The sequence below is a fragment of the Impatiens glandulifera genome, chromosome 1, assembly GCF_907164915.1.
Source record: "Impatiens glandulifera chromosome 1, dImpGla2.1, whole genome shotgun sequence".
Taxonomy (NCBI): domain Eukaryota; kingdom Viridiplantae; phylum Streptophyta; class Magnoliopsida; order Ericales; family Balsaminaceae; genus Impatiens; species Impatiens glandulifera.
This window is the reverse complement of record NC_061862.1, coordinates 140777396-140798419: the sequence shown is the minus strand read 5'-3', so window position 1 is coordinate 140798419 and position 21024 is coordinate 140777396. Positions and strand designations below refer to the sequence as shown.

At 30.5% G+C, this 21024-nt stretch overlaps 1 protein-coding gene across 1 annotated transcript; it reads left to right on the top strand.

The window, feature by feature from the left end:
- Positions 1-280: 280 nt before the first annotated feature.
- LOC124919942 (protein krasavietz-like) lies at positions 281-4761 on the top strand. Its single transcript, XM_047460308.1, has 8 exons — positions 281-421; positions 811-834; positions 987-1092; positions 1191-1262; positions 1613-2106; positions 2190-2451; positions 3327-3535; positions 4439-4761. The coding sequence occupies exons 1-8, from the start codon at positions 417-419 to the stop codon at positions 4503-4505; spliced, it is 1239 nt and encodes a 412-aa protein (XP_047316264.1). The 5' UTR covers positions 281-416; the 3' UTR covers positions 4506-4761.
- The last annotated feature ends 16263 nt before the right edge of the window (positions 4762-21024 follow it).

Genomic DNA, 21024 nt, shown 5'->3' with positions numbered 1-21024 from the left:
CAAACAAATGAAGATAAAAGAAAAGAGTTTACTCATAGCGTGACCCAATGAAAAGAGTCGACTTAAGAAATTAAAATGTTACGAGTTCGATTTCTTCCGATTTAATGAAAACGGAAAATCATGATGTGGGGGTGTTACTCTAAAAAAATAAAATAAAAAATATTTGAAAGTTTGTAGGTTAACATGAGCCTTATTAATGAAACTAAAAGACAATTACTCTAGTGTTTGAAAGTCTTAAGATATGTTTGAGTGTTAGAAAAAGTTTAGGGACCTGAGTAATAATCTTCTAATAAATAGGGGTTCGGGCCGTAACACAAACATTTCTCCGCGCATCGTTGTATTTTCACTCGAGAGCTGAGGAGAACGAAAGAGGGTTGCAGATTCGCCGCGTTTTTGATACTCGTCTGTCTTTGTTTATGAGGTATCGTATTAACCATTCAAATTCTCATCTTTTATCCCACCACTTCTTTCAGATCTACTGTTTTTGATTTATTAAACTTATTCATTCGTTTTCTCCCTCGATTCGGGGATCCATTAGCTTCCTCTGCTTTTAGGCGATGTATTCTCTTGTGTGTGTGATGGGTTTTCAGGTCATGGTTCACCATATTTATATGGTTGGTTAGCGAGATTTGATCTGAATATATATAAATTTGTTGTCTTGATCCATCCAGTATGCTTATTTTTCGGAAGAATGTTTACCCATGAAAGAAATGAAGCTACTTTATGTTGTCGTATTTCATTTTGCAACTATTGATACCCCAGATGATATTTAGTCTTGTTTTTGATTTCTTATTTTTGGGTTGTTTTCAGCTCGAAGGAGAGACCCACTCTCGGGTAAGTTCTTCTCTTTTATACATTTTTGAGTCCATTTGCGATTTATCATCTATATTCTGTACCAACTTGGTTTTCATTCGATATGATATCTGTGAAACTTTGCATTCATTTTTGCGACCCTTTAATGATTTTATATCTTTTCCATTCAACAGTGGTACGCGGATTAAGACCCGCAAACGGAATATTACAGTTCCTCTGGACCCTGCAGCATTTGCGGATGCAGTGGTCCAGATTTATGTGGATAATGCTGGTGATTTGGTAAGATGTTCTATTGCAATTCCAGATTATGTATATGGTTTTATTAGCATAGAACACTTCTATAATTTGTCAAAGAAATACTCTATATGCATATGCAGGAACTTGTTGCAAAGAGTATTGTTGAATCTTCAGATCTGAACTTCTCAAGATACGGTGACACCTTCTTTGAGGCAAGTCTAGCGATTTTATGTTTATGTTACTGGGGTCTAATATATGCAATATTTTACGCCCGAATTTGAAGCATAGATCTGTCCCTGTTCTTATATTTGCATTTTTTCTATTGATATCGTTATAATAAAATTCATTGGCAACTTGGATATTTTATGATTTAACTAGTTTGATCAAAAGAGAGCACTTAGGGTGCGTTCAATAATACTGAACATTAAGCGTTGATTGCTGAATACTGAATTTTAAGTATCTATTAGATGTTTTTCTAAACATTAATTTTAAAAAATAAACTTGTTTCTTGTCTAAATTAATTTGCTATTGATTTAGTTTTATGTCCATTCTGGTGATACAGGTTGTTTTCACAGGTGGACGGACACAACCTGGCACAATTAAGGCTGATGAAGGGGAGCGCCATCCTTACTCTATACTCGACTGTGAGCCAAAACGTGAAGCCATATTACCATCTGTAATGTACATTCAAAAGATCCTGAGAAGAAGGCCTTTTCTCATAAAGAATCTTGAAAATGTCATCCAAAGATTTCTGCAGTCACTCGAGCTTTTTGAAGAAGATGGTCGTAAGAAGCTTGCGATTTTCACAGCACTTGCATTTTCTCAGAAGTTGTCAGGTCTCCCTCCAGAGACTGTATTTCAGCCACTTCTCAAGGATAATCTTGTTGCCAAAGGGCTAGTGCTTTTATTCGTGACAGATTTTTTTAAGGACTATCTTATTGATAACAGCCTTGATGACTTGATTTCAATTCTGAAACGTGGGAAGATGGAGGATAATCTTCTAGATTTTTTCCCTTCATCTAAGCGGACTGCTGAAGCATTTTCTGAGCATTTCAGGTTAGTGATAGATTTTTCTTGAATTTTCAGCAATTTGGAATTATTTTTCTTATCTTAAGCCATGTTTTTTTTTAATCTCTCAGCAAGGAAGGGTTGGTATCCTTGGTTGAATATAATGAGAAGAAAATATTTGAGGTAAAGCTGAAGGAAATGAAATCTACATTGACAACACAGATAGCAGAGGAAAGTGAAATATCTGACGTCATAGAGACTGTGAAACAACATGTTAAAGATGCTAAGTTACCTGATTTTGAAGTTGTGAAAATTTTGTGGGATGTAATAATGGATGCAGTTCAATGGTCAGGGAAGAATCAGCAGCAGAATGCAAATTCAGCATTGCGCCAGGCATGTAATTCATTTCCTTGTCATTTCTGAAGTGTTCTGATTTCTACGACTCTTATGACTATATGCTTGAGCTTATTTGTATAGTATAATATTTTACATGCTCCCTTTTGTCTTTAATATAGATCTCTTGCATTTTTGTCTACGTGAATATGATCCGGGCCTTGACATTGAGCCTATTTGAAAAGTAGTATTTTGTCAGACCTCTTTGTCACTGTTACAATCTCATTGGCAAATTGTCAAAATTAAAATTTTGAAGTGATTTTTCTTCCATTGACCATATGATTATAGATTATTTTCTGGATCATGGGTTCAGATTATAATGTACTTTTGGTGCTTCCTATTGATCTACAACTTATTTTTCTGACGTGATCCAAATTATAATGTAAATTTTTGGTGTAGAGTTTTTCTTTTCTGCATCATGATCAAATTATTGTTTCGATTGTGGTTTTTGACTAAACAACAAATATAGATTTTTCAGATCATGATCAAAATGAAAGAGGGCGATCTTTGTTCTTGTCAGCTGTGCTGATAAAGCATGAAATGTTGTCCCTTTGGTATATTCACGTCAAGCTAATTTTTTTACATTAAACTCCAAGAACAAGCATCCAGTTATATAATACCTTTTGAACCCTAAACTTGTGAAGATTTCACAGTTCTATATTATAATAGGTCCCAAATAAGAGCATATTTATGAAATGTCCCAATCACCAAAGATTTCATACATATAGGCTTGCATTATGGACTACCGTGCCCCAAGTATCTCTTTTCAACATTACTATCCTTTGAGAGAATTGTTTGAATAGAATTCAGTTCTTATTAATACTGTGATTCATTTTCTTGAAGATATAGACATTTTAACCTTTTTTTGTATTCAGGTAAAAACATGGGCAAGTTTGTTAAATGCCTTCTGTACTACTGGAAAGCTTGAGCTTGAGCTCATTTATAAAGTACAGACCCAATGCTACGAGGATACAAAGCTGATGAAGCTGTTCCCCGATATTGTTAGATCTTTGTATGACCAAGATGTGCTTGCCGAAGATACTGTTCTTCATTGGTTCCAGAAAGGATCAAATCCTAAGGGCAGGTATGTATTTCCTTTAGAAATGATAAATGCAATTACTATTGGTTTGGCTGGAATGAGAATAGTTGCTTAGTTTTACATTTTTGTTGAGTTTGAACTTTTGGGTGGTTCAAGGAGTTGCTGCATTGCAAAACTTTGACCTTGTTTTTTTCTTTCCACTTGGATCTACACAGGATGCGTAAACTTATCTTGGTTTATGTGGGTTATTATGGATTATTTCCAATTAACCTACCATCCAATTTATCATCAAATCTGTACCATTCAATTCATCAACTAAAATAGCGTCTATTTATTTTTGGTTATAACTCTTTTTATCCTTTATATATTTATACACTCCAAACAATCCCTTATGCCCATTAGTTCCTTTTTTTCCCCTTAAATAACATCCAATGTAGTGTAGCTGAGTAATTAAAGTGTTTGCTTCCTTGAGCGGAGGTCAAGGGTTCAATCCCTAATTAGCGCGTTTCATCCTTAAAAAAACCTGGTTATTTATACCCTCCATAATAATCCGTTGGTTGTACAAATAACTCCAGGTTAAACAAGACTAATACTAATATATAGGATTTCATCAATATGTACTAGGAAAAAAATGCAAATTTGAACCTTGATATGGTTTTCATTACAGTTCAGAATGCTGCATGCATATATAACAGGGATAATCATCTATTATGATTTGGATAACAAAGTTTATTAGTTCATTTGAGTTTTACCTCCATTTGTTTTGGTGAAAAGGGTGGTGGGAAAGAATTATGTATTCAAATTCACTGTAAGATCTGGATATATTGCTTGTTTAATAAAAAAAATAGCAGTTTTGTTTTGTGACCATCTAGAATGTGCTCTTATCTATGTTTTGGCGAGGAAAGTTATATATACTTATTGGCTTCTTCTTTTTTCAACTTTTTGCAGGCAAACTTTCGTGAAGTCTCTTGAGCCATTTGTGAAATGGCTGGAGGAGGCTGAAGAAGAGGAATAATAAATCTTGCCTGTTACAAATGATGCAGTTTGTTGAATCAATTTACTTGTCTTATCTTGATTGTGATATTTTCACATCCATTAGCTTGCTAATACCCAAGAGCAAACATGTGACTTAAAAACCCTGTATTTTTTTTTAACTTGAAGAAACCATTAAATGCTTATGAAATATTTAAACCCTGCATATGTAGTTGCAATGGGTCTGCTTTTTTAGTTAGCCATCACCTAAATAAAATGAAAAAAATGCATTTGCTACCTATATTGAAAATTGAAATCGGATGAAATTATTGAAAACTATTTCTGTTAGATTTCTTATTAGATGTGAAAAGATGTATCTGAATTTAGAAGAATTTCTCTTTATTATCATAGAACTAATTGGCCTTACCTTTAGGAATTTTCCTTCGGGTTTCTGATATTGGCATCTTTTACATAGAATATTTTGTATTCTCCATTGGGTTTTTCTTGGTGTGTAATTATCAATAGCCCCTTTCTTATCGCTTTCCCTTTAAATCTTCGATCTTTTGTTAGAAGATATGATTTCAATTTTATTACATAAAATAAAAAGATCATCAATGTAATACTCTATAGGAGGAGAGAAAATTTCAGAAGTTTTCAAATAAATTTGTATGAAGTAATATTATCTATTCTTATATCTTTGGGTATAATAGTAGCACATGTAATTTTCCCCATTAATTTTGTAGAGATACTCACTTTTGCTCTTTAATGTCAAAAACCTTAATAGATAAATCCAGTTTCTTCTAGGACTTTATGTATTCTATTTAAGCAAGAATTATCACTTAAACTTACTAATTGCTGGGATAAATCCAAAGTTTTTTCACCCTATATATGAAATGTGGTAGCTATTTTTATTTTTATTTTTATTTTTTATGAAATGTCACCAAAATTTAGTTATATAGGTCTAGAATTTTGACACAAACATTGAATTTTTAGTTATATTGGTCTAGAAATGACATCAAAATTGAATTTACAGTTATATATGTTCTAAAATTTTGCACAAATGTTACATTTTAGTCATAATTGAGACATTTTAGTTCGAACATGTTAATGTCCGGGACCATTTTGTCCCGAACATGACCCATGTTTGGGACTTTTTTGTCCAAATAAAACTTGAATTTTCATATGTTAATCGTGGTTAATTTATTTTTCCTTGTCCAAGTGTTCAAATAAAACTTAAATTTTCAGCACTTTTATATATGTTAATTGTGGTTAATTTTTTTTTTGTAGATATATAAAAGGAAATCGTCGGCCCTCGACAATCGATTTATCACTTCTGGCCACAACAATTGCAACTAATGATCAACGGTGTGTCGCTCCCTCAACTCCAGATATCTTTGCTCTCTAAAAAAACAAAATTTAGTCACAACATATTCTTGACAAGGACCTCGTCAATGGGTTTTTATAATCTTTTCAACAACCGACATACATAAAGAGGTCGTGAAGGCCATAGGTTTTGGAGAGCTTCTTTCACTTGACCTTTTAAAATGTTCGAGCAAACTCTCTCTACAGTCCATTCGACTATAGTAGGTGTACGATCATCCTATGCAATGACGAAGAAGTCAAAATAGATGAAGAAAATGTTCAGTGCGTATTGGGCATCTTAAATGGGAGATTGAAATTGTATCCAAAAAAATAAGAGAATACAATTGTTGAATCAATTGGAATCGAGACAATGTACCCCGAATATGATGAACAATTGAGGTAGTGGAGGAGACGACGGGGAATGAAACAAACAATGGCGGTCCTAAAACAACTGAAATGTCGGAGAAGATTATAAAAAATAGAGCAACTAACAATAATTTTAAGATAGACTTTGTAGTCTATGTTGTCAACAACTTTCTCTAGATCTCACATAATCAACAATGTTGATATATATTTATTCCTAAAATTTACATTCCAAAGCATCATTAATTTGTATAAACTTCCTTTACTCAATTAATGTATTCCACATGTATAAAATTTTGAAATTAATATTTAATGTCAATAATATCCTAAAGTTGAATTGGTATCAATTCACTATTAATGGCTTAGTTGATGTCTGCAAAAATGGAAGATCAATAAAAAAAGTCATTTCTACAAACCACAAATATTTCTCATTGTAAGTAATCTTTGTTAATACTTGAATTTGGTGGTTTATTCAAATGTAAAGGTAAATGTTCTAATATATTAATTATTGTTTCAGTTGTGCTACATGGATAAGGTTACAGACTCTAAACTCCAACTCTAACTACCTTACGAATGAAAATTTCTAATATTGTCATGTTTGAATGATAATAAGCTAAAAAGTAGGATGAAATGTAATTCAAACGAGGAGGATTCGATGTTAGATGCCTTCCACTTTCAAACACCCACCAAGATGAGCCTGGGACAGTGGTAGACGAGGTGGCAGATCATGTGGTAGATGAGGTAGAGGAGCCTCAGATTGCAGAGGCGCCACCTCAGATTGTAGAGGATGAGCATTTAGGCCGCGTCGGTATTAACCTCCTTCATTGTTAAAAATACATTAAACACTATTGTTTTATCTGTAAAAACCTGGCTATATCCCCTCTTTTAGCCTATCAGCAATAAGAAGTGTATATCTCTAACCTCCTTGAGAGGTCTTGAGTTCGAGCCCATCATGCGACAAGTTCTACACATGGTTAAATGATTAAGTGTATTTGCATACTATTTTCTTAACCCCTGTGGCAACATTTTTCTTTCTAAAAATAAGAACATGGCTAGAACTGCACAAAATATGACAAAACCACACAAGTGTTGACAGATGTAGCAACATCAACACAACAACATAATGAATTATCTGTCCTATTTGATTCCTCGATCCATGTCTTGCACGAGGCTATGAACTCAAATGAATTTCTCAGGGACACCATGCACAAATATTTCACAAAGACGACCCCTATAGAAGAATCTCAACCCGTAGTGGTTCGAGTTGAAACACCACCCGAAGTGGTGGTGGTTGACATAGATCCTCAATCTGCAGAAGTTCAAGTTGAATTACCCCCCTAAGTGGTGTTTGAGGTAGGAAAAAATGCCTCAAAGAGAACACAACTAAAGAGGAAGATTAAGAAACTTCGGACGAAGGTTCGTGTTGAAACACTACCCAAAATGGTGGAGACTATTTCCATAGAAACCTCAACCCGCAAAGGTTGGAGTATCAAAAGAAGCCCACTCCCATTTAGAACACAACATAAGAGGAAGTTTATGATTAAGAATCGGGAGATGGTTTGAGTTGAAACACTACCCGAAGTGATGGTGACTGGCATAAATCCTCAATCCGTAGATGTTCGAGTTGAAACACCACCCAAAGTGGTGGCGACTGTTGCCATAAAACCTCAACATGCAGAGAATATAGTAGCAAAAGAAGCCTCAATCAGAACACAACCTAATATGAATAAAAAAACCTGTGCCGACTCTTTGCTCTCCATACATGGAAACAACTTCGAAGAAATATGCCAAAATGTTCAAATGGTTCAAAATGACATCCAAAATAAATTCGTTGTGGAGTCAATTTGTGCAGATTTGGACTTAATGTAACATTTTTAGAACTCTTTATAGTTATTATTATGTTTTCTTAACTCTTATTAGGATGTAGTTTCTTTCATTTTTCTTTGTAGTAAAGTTTTATTCCGCAACGAGCGAGTCACGCTGACCAAAGTCCATATGTTTTCAATGAAAAGTGAAACTTATTCGGACTCTGGAATAATTGATGCCTGTGCCCAAATTCTCAATTTCAAGAGTAGGAGACATCCCATCAGCATCTGGAGAACTTTCTTCTCTACATTAACATATTTAAGTTTTTTTTATCTGATTTTATTTTTGTTTTTTAATGTGATGTTAATTTGTAGAGTACATATCCCTATGGAGATTGTTTTCCCATTTCAATTAAAGACGAAATGAAATTATTTCATATATCATCTGAAGACTTAAAGATGACTAACATTGTAAGTATCCTCTCCAATATTTTAGAACATTGTCATTTTTTTGCATCAACTTGGCAAAAAAAAAAAATAAATCCAAATAATTGACCTTCCATTCTAGAAGATTTACATTTAGAGGAAAAATATCACATATATCAGGCCTTGGTAATAAGCTAAAGTTTTCTATCTAAAAGTGTTTATATATTTTACATCTATGTTTATATTTTTTTCTTGCCTTGGTAAAACATAAACGTTCTTTTGTGGACTTCATGAAAAGTGTAGACTTAGGTATTGACGCTTCAATAACTGAATTCACGTTCAACGTTTTCAAATTTCTTTGGCAAGACCCGAATAATAAAACAGATTGTGAAATCTACTGTATGTGGCAACTAGAGATATATACAGGAGATGAAGCAAGATTGAATTATCCTATTAACAAAGAAAATGTAACTTATATAATTAGGAATGAATTGTTTGAGAATTCTTTATACTAATCTACTGAAACTTATTTTTTTCAAGTTCAAGGGAGTAATTGAGGCGCTGAAGATAATTTTTTTTGCGACAATCCTGATGTCATAGTTGAACAACGTTAATAATGAATTGTCTGAAAAATTACATTTCATTGACCAATAATTTAGAGAAAATATAAATAGATGAACACATATTGTAACATTATATATGGAATGAATTGGAAATTACATTATTTGGTTGCTACATTATATATGAAATGAATTGAAAATTATATTGTTTGGTTGCTACTTTTTTATGTTTGTGTTGATTATTAAAAAAAAACTTACAAATAGGATTTCATTAAAAAACTTGATTTTTTCTGGAAAAAATCTCAAACATGATCATGTTCGGGATAAAAATATCCCCAACATGGTCATGTTTGGAACATATTGGTCCCGAACATGGCCATATTTGAGACAAAAATATCCAGAATATGGTCATGTTCGGAACATATTGGTCACGAACATGGTCATGTCCGGGACAAAAATATTCGTAACAAGGTCATGTTTGAGACAAAAAAATCCCTAACATGGTCATGTATGTAGACTTCTTCATGTTGAATACATAACAACATAAATAATAATACCTTTCGGGTTTTATGTGCCTTTTTGCAACGTTGTCTTTACTAGGTTCTTGAACATAAAAATAGTTTAGGTTCGATAAACGAGAAGTGAAGAACTTGGTTCATTATAAAAAATAAAAATAAATGTTTTGTATAACTAAAGCTGAAAATGATATGAAAAACATACAATTTCGTCGAAATATTTCTATTTTGTATATTAAATGAATAAATCTAGTGTTTTGGGTTTTAGAAGATTTTTGCCGAAGAGAGTTGAAAGAGAGAAATGAGTTCAAGACAATGAACCCTAGAATTGAATTTAGACATATTTTTAGACATAAATTATTATTATTTTTTAAAATTTTCTCTCTTCTACACATGTGACCGACTACGTAGGATTCGTGGTTTTACTTTCGTTATAAATTTGTTGCCCTATCCTCTCTCTCTATAAATAAAAGCTGATAGGAGCAACAAATTTATGACGAAAGTAAAACCACGAATTCTAGATTGTTTATATATATATATATAACTAAAATACTTGAAGCCTATATTTAATAACTATACAATTGGAATTGGAGAGTCTAATTTTAATTTTTAAGTTCGATAAACAATTTAAAATTAAGAATTGAAATTGGAACTAGAATTCCAAAGGAATTTAAACAAATGTGTTTTTATATTCTCAATTCTAATCTTTTTATCTCGGAATTGTAATTTCAAATATTTATTTTTTCAATATTTTTTAAACAAAAATATATTATTATTTTATCATTTACAATATAGTTAAAATGTGTTGAATCAATGTATTTTTTTTTTTAAATTGAGAAAGTTAAAATATAGAATCTATTTTATTTTTTAAAATTTAGTAAGTTAACATTTTGAACTAATTATATATATATATATATATATATATATATATATTTTTTTTTGAATTTAGGAAGTGTTTTAATATAGGAAATTAACCCGTCGAACCGATATTTTGTAATTTTAATTTTAGGAAGTTAACTTGCCGAAACAATTTTTTTTTTTTAATTTAGTAAGTTAAAATGTTGAAACACTATTTATTTTTCTTAAGTAGAATCAACCTCTAGACAAATAAATTATTCAATCAATATTTTAAAAATATAAATAATATATATTCAAATTATTTTTATTATATATTTTTTTTCGAATATCAAATTTGAAATTAAATTACAATTTTATGTTTTTTCACATATAATAATATAATTCAATAACAATGTTGTGAATTGAAATTATAATTTGCACTCTAATTCCACCCACCCAATCATACATAAAAATATGTAATATTTGACTTTGGCCAATAAATACATAGGGATTTAAACTACATCCCAAAAGACTTACATTTATATGCCATTCTTATTTCATGAAATTTCTTGATAATCTTGGTTTAAAAATAGTCTTTGAATAAACTATGTTAAAAATATAATAAAAAATCAAATAGAAAAAGAACATAATATCATGGTGTAATGTACCTTGAATTACAAGATAATTTAAATTTCAGTAAAAAATGTCTATAAGAAATGTGTATTATAATTATAATAAACTATACAGATATAAGGTTGATTTACACACATCCCACTATCCCACTAATGTAGTGATAAGAATCAACTTAAAAGACAAAAATATCACGAGTACGATTATAATTGAATTACATGACTATGAAGTATCATTTCTTAGTTCTCCTTAATTAAAAAAATAGTTCTCATTTTGTGTTTATATATATATTGAATTTAGGAAGTTGTTTATTAATATAAGAAATTAATATATTGAACGTATTTTTAAATTTAGAAAGTTAACTAATTAATTTTTTTTTAATTTAGTAAATTAAAATATCAAAACACTATTTTTTTTTCTTTAACTACACCGACTTCTACACGAATAAGCTATTCAAATTAATATATTAATAATATAGATAATATCTATTCAAATTATTATTATTATTTTTTTCGAATATCAGATTGGAATTAAATTATAATTTTATAGTTTTCGATAATAGATAAAAAATGTAATTCTATGCTAATTTGTAGAATTGGAATTATAATTTCAATGACAAGACTCAACACTTATTCTATTCTTATTTGAGGAATTTCTTGATAATCTCGGTTAAAAATAGACTCACACTTATGCTATTTTTATTCGATGAATTTCTTGATAATCTCAGTTAAAAATAGACGTGAATAAATTATGTTAAAAATATAATAAAAAATCAAATAGAAAAAGAACATAATTTCATGGTTAAGGTACCTTCACCTACAAAATAATTTAAATTTCATTAATAAATGTATATTGTAATTATAATAAATTAAACGTTTATTTATTGATTTATACCCCCATTAAGATAGTTTAGTGGTAAGAATCGACTTAAGAAAGATAATTAGTTCGATTTTAATTGGAAGTGTTTTAATGAAAGTGGATGACCATGATTATGTAGAGTCATTGCTAGTGTACTTAATTAAAAAAAAAATTGTTGATTTACACAAATAATTCTCAAATGATAACTATTTTATATATTATCATATTCACATAGTTTAGTTTTTTAAATTTGAACATCATACTCTATTTTTAATAATATATAATTAACTAAAATTATGTTACATTATTTCAAAAATAAAAGCATATCAAATATACGTGGTATGAATTGTTAGGATCAAAGACTAAATAGAAGGGGGTTGAATATTATTGTTCCATTTCCACTTAAATGCGATTTTAATTCTGTTAAGGATTGAAAATATGTTTTTATTCTTGGACAAATCGTATCAAACTCTTGAACGATTTTCAAGTGCGGAAAATGCTTGCAGGATTTGAACCAGTAAATATAAGAATGAATGAAGTAATGAAAAGACAACACAAGATTTTATGGATGTTTGGAGATAAAAACTCCTACGTCACTCCTTCTTCTATTTCCAGAAGGATTTTACTAGAAGACTTTGATTTGTATAGACGCTACATAAACCCATTCAGATCACAGGTCTTAATACTTGCCTGTCTGAACTTCTAGCTCTCATACTATCTTGTTGAATAAACGACTATCTGTTCAACTTACACAAGTAAGATGATTATCAAATGATACAAAATATTATCGAGTAAACTATCTTGTGTGACTTTCGTGTATGTTAACGTCTCTCAACGTATATCGTCTCGTGTATGCGTAATGTAGTGACATGCAAAGAACCGAACCACTCCACATTTGTTCTGTGATGTCTTTTTATACTTGAGTCATGGAAACGGTCGAATCCATTTTTTCAATATGTGGCAACAGTACGTTTGTCGTATGCCTAGTGTACAAGATTTAATGCGCATGAGAATAGAATATTCGTTTATCGTTTTGCATGTTAAAGTAGAGAGCTGGTTGTATATTTTGTCGTATTGAAATTTATGAGTGCTCAGCTACTTGACTTACCTGATAAGTATTCAGCTGATGTGGAACTCAGCTGATAGCGAGCTCTACTGATGATCAACTTTGCTGATGAGCTACTCTGCCGATAACAAACTCAGCTGTTGATCATCTCAACTACTAGCAAACTCTACTGATGACGAGCTCTGCTGTTTGAGCACTCTATTGACAACGAACTCTGTTGTTTGAGCAACTCTGCTATCAGCGAACTCTGATGCTAGCGAACTATACTGTTTGAGTGACTCTACTGATAGCAAATCTACTAATAGCAAATGTTCAGCTGATGACAACTCTATTGTTGGCGAACTCTATTGATGGAGCAGCTCAACTGATAGTGAGTCTACTGATGAAAACTCTATTATTAGCGAGTGTTTAACTGATGAATACTCTACTGTTAGCGAGTCTTCAGTTGATGGCAACTCTGCTGTTTGAGCAACTCGGCTGATGGCGAGCTTTTTACGATCATTTGCCTAGAGCAGATGTCTTTAATTTTACCTATGTATTAACACATTGCTGAATTTAGTTATATTTATTAATCAAAACCATGCGTGTTCAATTTAATCAATTAAAACGTTTTTCATAATTCAACGATTTCCCCCTTTAACTTAATTTAACAATTTCTCCCTTTTTGATGATGTTAAAACTAAGTGATGATACACAAAAAACTATAGATAAATATATAAATATAGACAATGATAAATATAAATAAGTCAAAGATTCACTGTCTATCTTCTCGCCTTGTAGTTTGCTTGAGCCCGCTCCATCTGACTTCTTTGCCTTGCTACCTTCCCCTTCCTAGTTTCTCCCTCACTGCTTTCCTTTACTACTTTCCCCATTTTTAACATCAGCATCCCCTGATCGTTTAAGGAAGTCTATGACTTCAACAATTTACATTTCGATTGTATCGATCTTTCAAAGAGCTCCTTGTTGTTAGTGTTGAGGGAGTTTCTTAATACACATTTGAGCCCTCTCAATGATTCCTTGATTATTGTAGTCTCTAGATTACCCTTCGTGACCTGGTCAAGAAGTTTGTTCTGGGATGATGCTGTCGAGGTAGCTGACACCCACTCCTTGAGAGATTCTATTTCTCTAAAGAGAATGGAAATACTCTGTTGTAGGAGAACAATAGAGTCCCGGATAAGGCCGCGGAGATCCATAATGTTAGGAAAAAGTAAAATCAAAATCAAAAAAGAGTTAATTAAGTGAGAAGTAATTAACTTAGAAGTGAAACATTAAACAACAGAAGTTTGATAATGTTTAAAACGAAATTTTGATGATGTTTAGTTATGAACATTACGGAATTTTAATGATGTTTAATTGTGAATAATGCTAGATATTCACTTAGAATAAAGCTAAAGTCGTCTATTTGTTTTGTGCAGGTGCATAAGACTATGCTATATAAGACGTGGTCTAAGAAGGCTAAATAGACGTGGTGTGAAGTTAGATGTTGAAGTCTAACTTAATTAGACGTGATAGTCTTCAAATTATCACACTTCACTACTAGTTTCGGCTCCTGGTATTTAGGTAAGTTACATGTTTGAGAGCGATTCTCAAACTTTAATAGATGAGCCTCTCTATAGACCTAACTAACCCCACCACCATTTGGAGCTGAGGATTGATTGTAGATGTAACAATGTATAATTGAATTATTCACCTACTTTTGTCTTTAGGTGAAACCGAAATTAATATTGCTCACGTGTGGAAAAAAACTTACTATAGTAGGAATCCACAGGTGTTGCCTTTAGACAACAATTGTATTTTGAACCCAGTACAAATGTTTTGTGATTGATTTCCTTTTGTTTTTGGTAACTAGAGTTTTGTTCAATTGTCACATATACAAATGTTTCCTCTTTCCCGGGTTTATGATTTTCGAGCCTATTGTTTGTTTGGATTGCCTAGTTGATAGGGAAAGGTCGGGTGCCATGTTCTGTAATCTGAGTGATGTATGAGTTGTAGGTTCGTTGACTCAAAAGATTCCCTTCATAAACTCAATCAATTGAAAACGAGAGAATATTAAGAAAATCTGCAAAACCACGAGATTTATTGAGAAGTCATCTGATTCAGCTAAAAATTGTTCAAATTTGGTTGAGAGAAGACACATTTCTAAGTTTAGTACAAATTTAAGTTATATATTTATAAGTATAATCATTTCAAGGATGTATATATGAGTAATTGAGTATATTTCAATAATTAATATTATTATGCAAAATTAACTTAAAAATATAAATATAATAAAAATGAGAAAATAATAATTTTATTGATAAAGAATTAATTCTCATTTAATTAATTGGGAATTACATATATAAAATTAACTTGACAAATCCCACAAACAAGCTGGTGCACTACCAAAGCATGCAGATTCTATTTTCTTTCTCATACATTTATAATTGTGTCATATTCTTTTGGAATTATATATATATATATATATATATATATAGTATAATATATATATTTTAATTTAGTCACTTGTCGTGGCAACTTATTTACGTCGGATAAATTTCATGGATAAAAATGTTTTAGGTTGTCTTGTTTTTGTTAATTCTTGGCTCCCAAAATATAAGTTGTGACTAAACATATAGGGTAAATTATGTTGTACATATTAGACTTATATTATTATCGTTACGTGTTTTTGTGCTATTCTTTTTCCATATCATAACAAGTTTTATTATAGAATTGGAGTGGTATCTTGCCTATCATTATCGTTACATATTTTTTTTGGAAACTCTCATGTATATGGTTTGGATTTCATAATTATTTTTAGTATTGTATTTAGCTTCTTTAATGGTAATTTTAAATTGAATGTTTTTTTATTATTGAGATTCTTTCCTACTGCAAGACAAAACACTTAATAAACCAAATTTATATCAGTTTCTCCAACCCTTTAAAAAATATAAATATATAATAAATAAGTACTAACTTTATTAATTTAAAATAAATTATAAAAAGATTATTTTTAATAAATGTATTTTTTTAAAATATTAAATGAAATTTATAACAATAATAAGATTAATCATTGTATATTTAATGTTATATTAATTAACAAATTTTATTTGAGAGTAAAAAATATATAAGATGATTTTCTAAAATTTATATTTGTTTATATAAAAAAAAATCTTTTCAAATAAGTAAATTTTTTTAATATTTTACTAATTTAATAAAATTTTATTACTCTCTCATTTATATAACAAATACTTTTCACTTCTTAATATAATAATTAATTTTATCTAAATTTTTATAATCTTGTAAAGTTGGTCAAAAGAAAAAGATTTTAACAATTATAACATAATTTTATTAATTATATATCTATATATCTATATATATATATATATATATATATATATATATATATTAATTTATTATATGACTCTAGTGACTCATGAGTTAACAAATTGATCTTATACATTCTGCCTTCACATTAAAATTCAAATAATAAGATTGAGTGTCACTATAATTAATAAATAATTAAGTATATAAATTATAAATTATACTAATCAATATATAATTCACTCATTTCCGAAATGAAAACCTAATAATTGTTGGGCTGGTCGAGGCCCAATATTAGTATTGAATTTAACATCCGTAACCCTAATTATACACACGCCGCCTCCTTATATAATTTATTTTACCCACCGTATACTTTATGAGTACTTGGTGCTCTCCCGATTTGATTTATGTGAATGCATTATAAATATTTTTCTTCATCAAATTCACCGTCTAGTGTGTATATGTAAAGTTTGTCATCAACCATTTCTTCCATCTCGTTCCGATTGTGAGTTCTTCTTTCTTTCATGTTACCGATTATATTAAATAAATTACCTTCTTACGATTAACTTTGAATTTTGATTAGTTCTAGCAACCAGTTTTTTTGTTTGCAGACAATGTTTATTCCATGGAAGATGTTAGCACAACATCCAACCGCCGTGGAATTAATTTCAACCAAATGTTTTCAATATGAATCGAATCCAATATGCGGGTTGTGAACTCAGAGCCACGTCCGTCTGAATCCCGTTAATGTGGCTAACTTGTGCGGTGCATCATAACTGATAACAGAAAGAAAAACCCTTCTTTGGGTGCAGAAGAAGTATGGGGTTGATGAATGTGGTGATTAGAGATGGTTGTGGAAAGTTTTTATTTTTGGTGAAATATAAATATCAGTTTAATTAATTGTAATGGTTAGTTTAAAAACTGTTAATTAATGTTTTGTTTGATGTGAAACTCCAATTGGAGATGTAATTTTTTGATAGAGAATTTGAATAATACATTTTTTTTTGATTAGATTTGTTCTTTTAACATTTTGATGTGGTATTAAAGTACCAAGTTGGAGAGATTTGAAGAGTTTTTAATGGACCTTGTTGGAGGATTTGAGTTCCTCTAGGGCCGGTTCACTCTCACATGGAGGGACAAATATTAATTTTTTTTTATTTTTTTTTATAATGAACAGTTTTGCCTCTCGCCCTGTGAGAGGGAATAGGGGAACAAACAAATATTCGGAGAAGAGGATCTTGCTCTGGTTGGAGTGGGTGAAGACTTTATTTTAAGTAGAAAAATAATACATTTAATAATTCATCTATTTAACTTTATTATTACTAGGGACCTAAACCCTAACTCAAACCCAAAATATTAATTTATGTAAATTAATTTGGGTTAGGTTGAGTATGAGTTGAGTTAGGGTTATCCAAATTACCCAAATTATATAAATTTAATTTAATATCTAATATAAATTAACCATATTCCAACTTCAATATATTCCATTGACTTTTACTACGTTGATCTCCATTATAGTCGATCATGTTTTTTGACATGTTTAACATGTTTTCACGTTTTTAGCACGTTTAACACGTTTTTGACATTTTAACACGTTTTCACATTTATAACACGTTTTCACACATCTTCACGTTTTTTTGCACGTTTAACACATTTTTGACATGTTTAATGCTTTTAACACGTTTAACACGTTTTTTTTTCAAGTGTAACACATTTTTCACATTTAACACATTTTGACACATTTTTAGACGTTTAACATGTTTTTCACGTTTTGGGCATATTTCGTTTTTGACATGTTTAACATGTTTTTCACACTCATAACACATTTTTCACACGTTTAACACATCATTCACGTTTTTGATATTTTAATATTTTTAACATATTTTTTACACGTTTAACACGTTTTTCACACTTCACATGTTTTTCACATTTTTGGCATGTTTAACATATTTTTGACATGTTTAACACATTTTTGACATGTTTAACACGTTTTACATGTTTTTCACACGTTTAACATGTTTTCACGTTTTTGCACATTCATCATATTTTTGACATATTTAACACATTTTTGACATATTTAATACGTTTTTGGCACGTTTAACACGTTTTGACAAGTTTTAACACGTTTTTAGCACATTTAATACGTTTTTTGCATGTTTAACACATTTTGGCACGTTTGACATATTTTGGCATATTTGACACATTTTGGCATGTTTAACACATTTTTGGCATGTTTACCATGTTTTTAACATGTTTTGAAAAATGTGTTAAAACTGCCAAAAACATGTTAAACATGCCAAAACGTGTTAAACGTGCCAAAAACGTGTTAAATGTGTTAAACATGTTAAGCATGTCAAAAATGTATTAAACATGTCAAAAATATGTAAAAACGTGTTAAACTAATTAATAACGTGTTAAACGTGCCAAAAATATGAAAAATGTGTGAAACGTGTTAAACATGTCAAAAACATATTAAGTATGCCCAAAACGTAAAAACGTGTTTAATGTGTGAAAAATGTGTTAAACGTGCTAAAAATGTAAAAAACATGTGAAAAATGTATGAAATACGTCGAAAACGTGAAAAAAATGTTAAACATATCAAAAACGTGTTATATGTGTCAAAATATAAAAAATGTGCCAAAACGTGTCTAAAACATGTTAAACGTGCCAAAAACGTGAAAAATATGTTAAACGTGTAAAAAATGTATTAAACATGTTAAAAACATGATAAACATGCCAAAAATGTGTTAAACGTTTCAAAACATGTTATACGTGCCAAAAATGTGTTAAACATGTAGAAAACATGTTAAACATGTCAAAACGTGTTAACTGGGACAAAAACGTGTTAACCGGGACAAAAACGTGTCAAATATTAAACGAGTAAAAAACATAATAAATATGTTACAAACTAAAATTTAGTTTGGGTTACCCAACTCATACCCAACCCAATTCATACACCCAACCCAATTCATACACCCAACCCAATTCATACACCCAACCCATATAATATGGGTTGAATAATTGGTTGACCAAATTTAATTTGGGTTGAATATGGGTTGGATTTACCCATTTGCACACCCCTAATTATTACATCATCCTAAGAAGATTCCTTACCATATATACAAAAAAAATTAATAAAAAAAATTATAATAATTTTAAAATATGTATTCAATGTTTAAAATTCTTAATAAATCATGAATAATATATTAAAATAAAAAATAAAATATTCTCATTTCATATTTTATTCATTTCGATAAAAAAACTCATCTTCTCAATATCTCATCACATATTTTTCTCAATGGACCTCTCATCTCGTGACCTTACACTTTCACTTTGGTCAAATAAAAAATCTCAAACATTACCAATATCTATTTTACCCTCACTTTAGCTCATCAATGTTTAATTGACCTCTCACCTCGTGACCTTGAAACACTTTGATTGACCAACCATCTCATTTCACATTTTTCTACCAATTCAAATTAAATTTCTCATCTCGTGACCTTAACTTTCACTTCGGTCAAATAACCGATTTTCTCGCATATTTTAACCACCAATATCAATTTCTTTCTCAATCAACCTCTATCTCTTTAACTTACTTTCACTTCGACTAATAAAAATCCATCTCATTCCACATTTTCCACCAATCACAATCGACATGATTCTCTCGAAGACCTTACTTTCACTTCATCAAACAACCTATCTTCTCACATATTTATAATATACAATCCGTTATTTTTATCCTCACTTCGGATAACCATACATCTTATTCCACATTTATCCACTCCAATTGACCTCTCCTCTCGTACCTTACTTTTACTTTGACTAATTAACCATCTTATTCTACATTTATCCATCAATTCACAATCGACCTCTCATCTCGAGATCTTACTTTCAATTCGTCAAACAACTTATCTTCTAATATATTTTACATCATACAACCCGACTTTCTTTATCCTCAATTCGGCTAACCATCAAAATCTCATTCCACATTTATCCACCTCAATAATTGACCTCTCATATGTGACCTTACACTTTCACTTTGGTCAAATCAACCATCTCCAACTTTACCAATCTCTTTTACTATTCACTTTGGTCACCAATCCCAAACTGACCTCTTATCTCGTGACCTATTTCCTCTCATATTTACAATATACAACCTGATTTTTTTTTATTATCTCATTCCACATTTATCCACACTCTAATCAACATCTCATATTGTGTGACCTTACACAATTTCATTTCGGTCAAATCAACCATCTCCAACGTTACCAATCTCTTTTATCCTTAATTTTACCCATCAATCCCCTAATCGACCTCTCATACTGTGATCTTACTTATTTCGATTAACCAACTATCTTATTCTACATTTTTATCCCATTAACCTCAATCGACTTCTCATCTCAAGACTCTACTTTCATTTTGGTCAAACAATCCATCACCACACATATTTTACAATAAATAACCCGACATACTTATTCTCACTTCGACTGATCATCTCATCTCATTTCACATTTATCCACCATAATCAGACATCTCATACGTGACCTTAAACTTTCCCTTTGGTACATTACTAATCTCTTTTACCCTCACTTGTTGAGAACATATCTACTCTAAATATATGATAAAAGGATATATAAAGATAAAGTGGTAAAAAATAATGAAGAACACAAGGTATAACGAGGTTCGACCAACAATGTCTACATCCTCGGGGAGTCGTCCATTCTATTGATTTTCCATAAAATAATGGTCCAAGTAACTCTAGGTTACAATGTCTCTATTTATATAGTACATCAAAAGCCAAAAAGACTAAACTAATACTCCTAAGCCCAATAAAGGCTTA

Bases quoted from the DNA above. Each gene is read 5' to 3' on its own strand.
- LOC124919942 (XM_047460308.1), top strand. The intron at 1,093-1,190 runs GTAAGATGTTCT...ATGCATATGCAG, and splicing joins TGGATAATGCTGGTGATTTG to GAACTTGTTGCAAAGAGTAT. The intron at 1,263-1,612 runs GCAAGTCTAGCG...CTGGTGATACAG, and splicing joins ACGGTGACACCTTCTTTGAG to GTTGTTTTCACAGGTGGACG.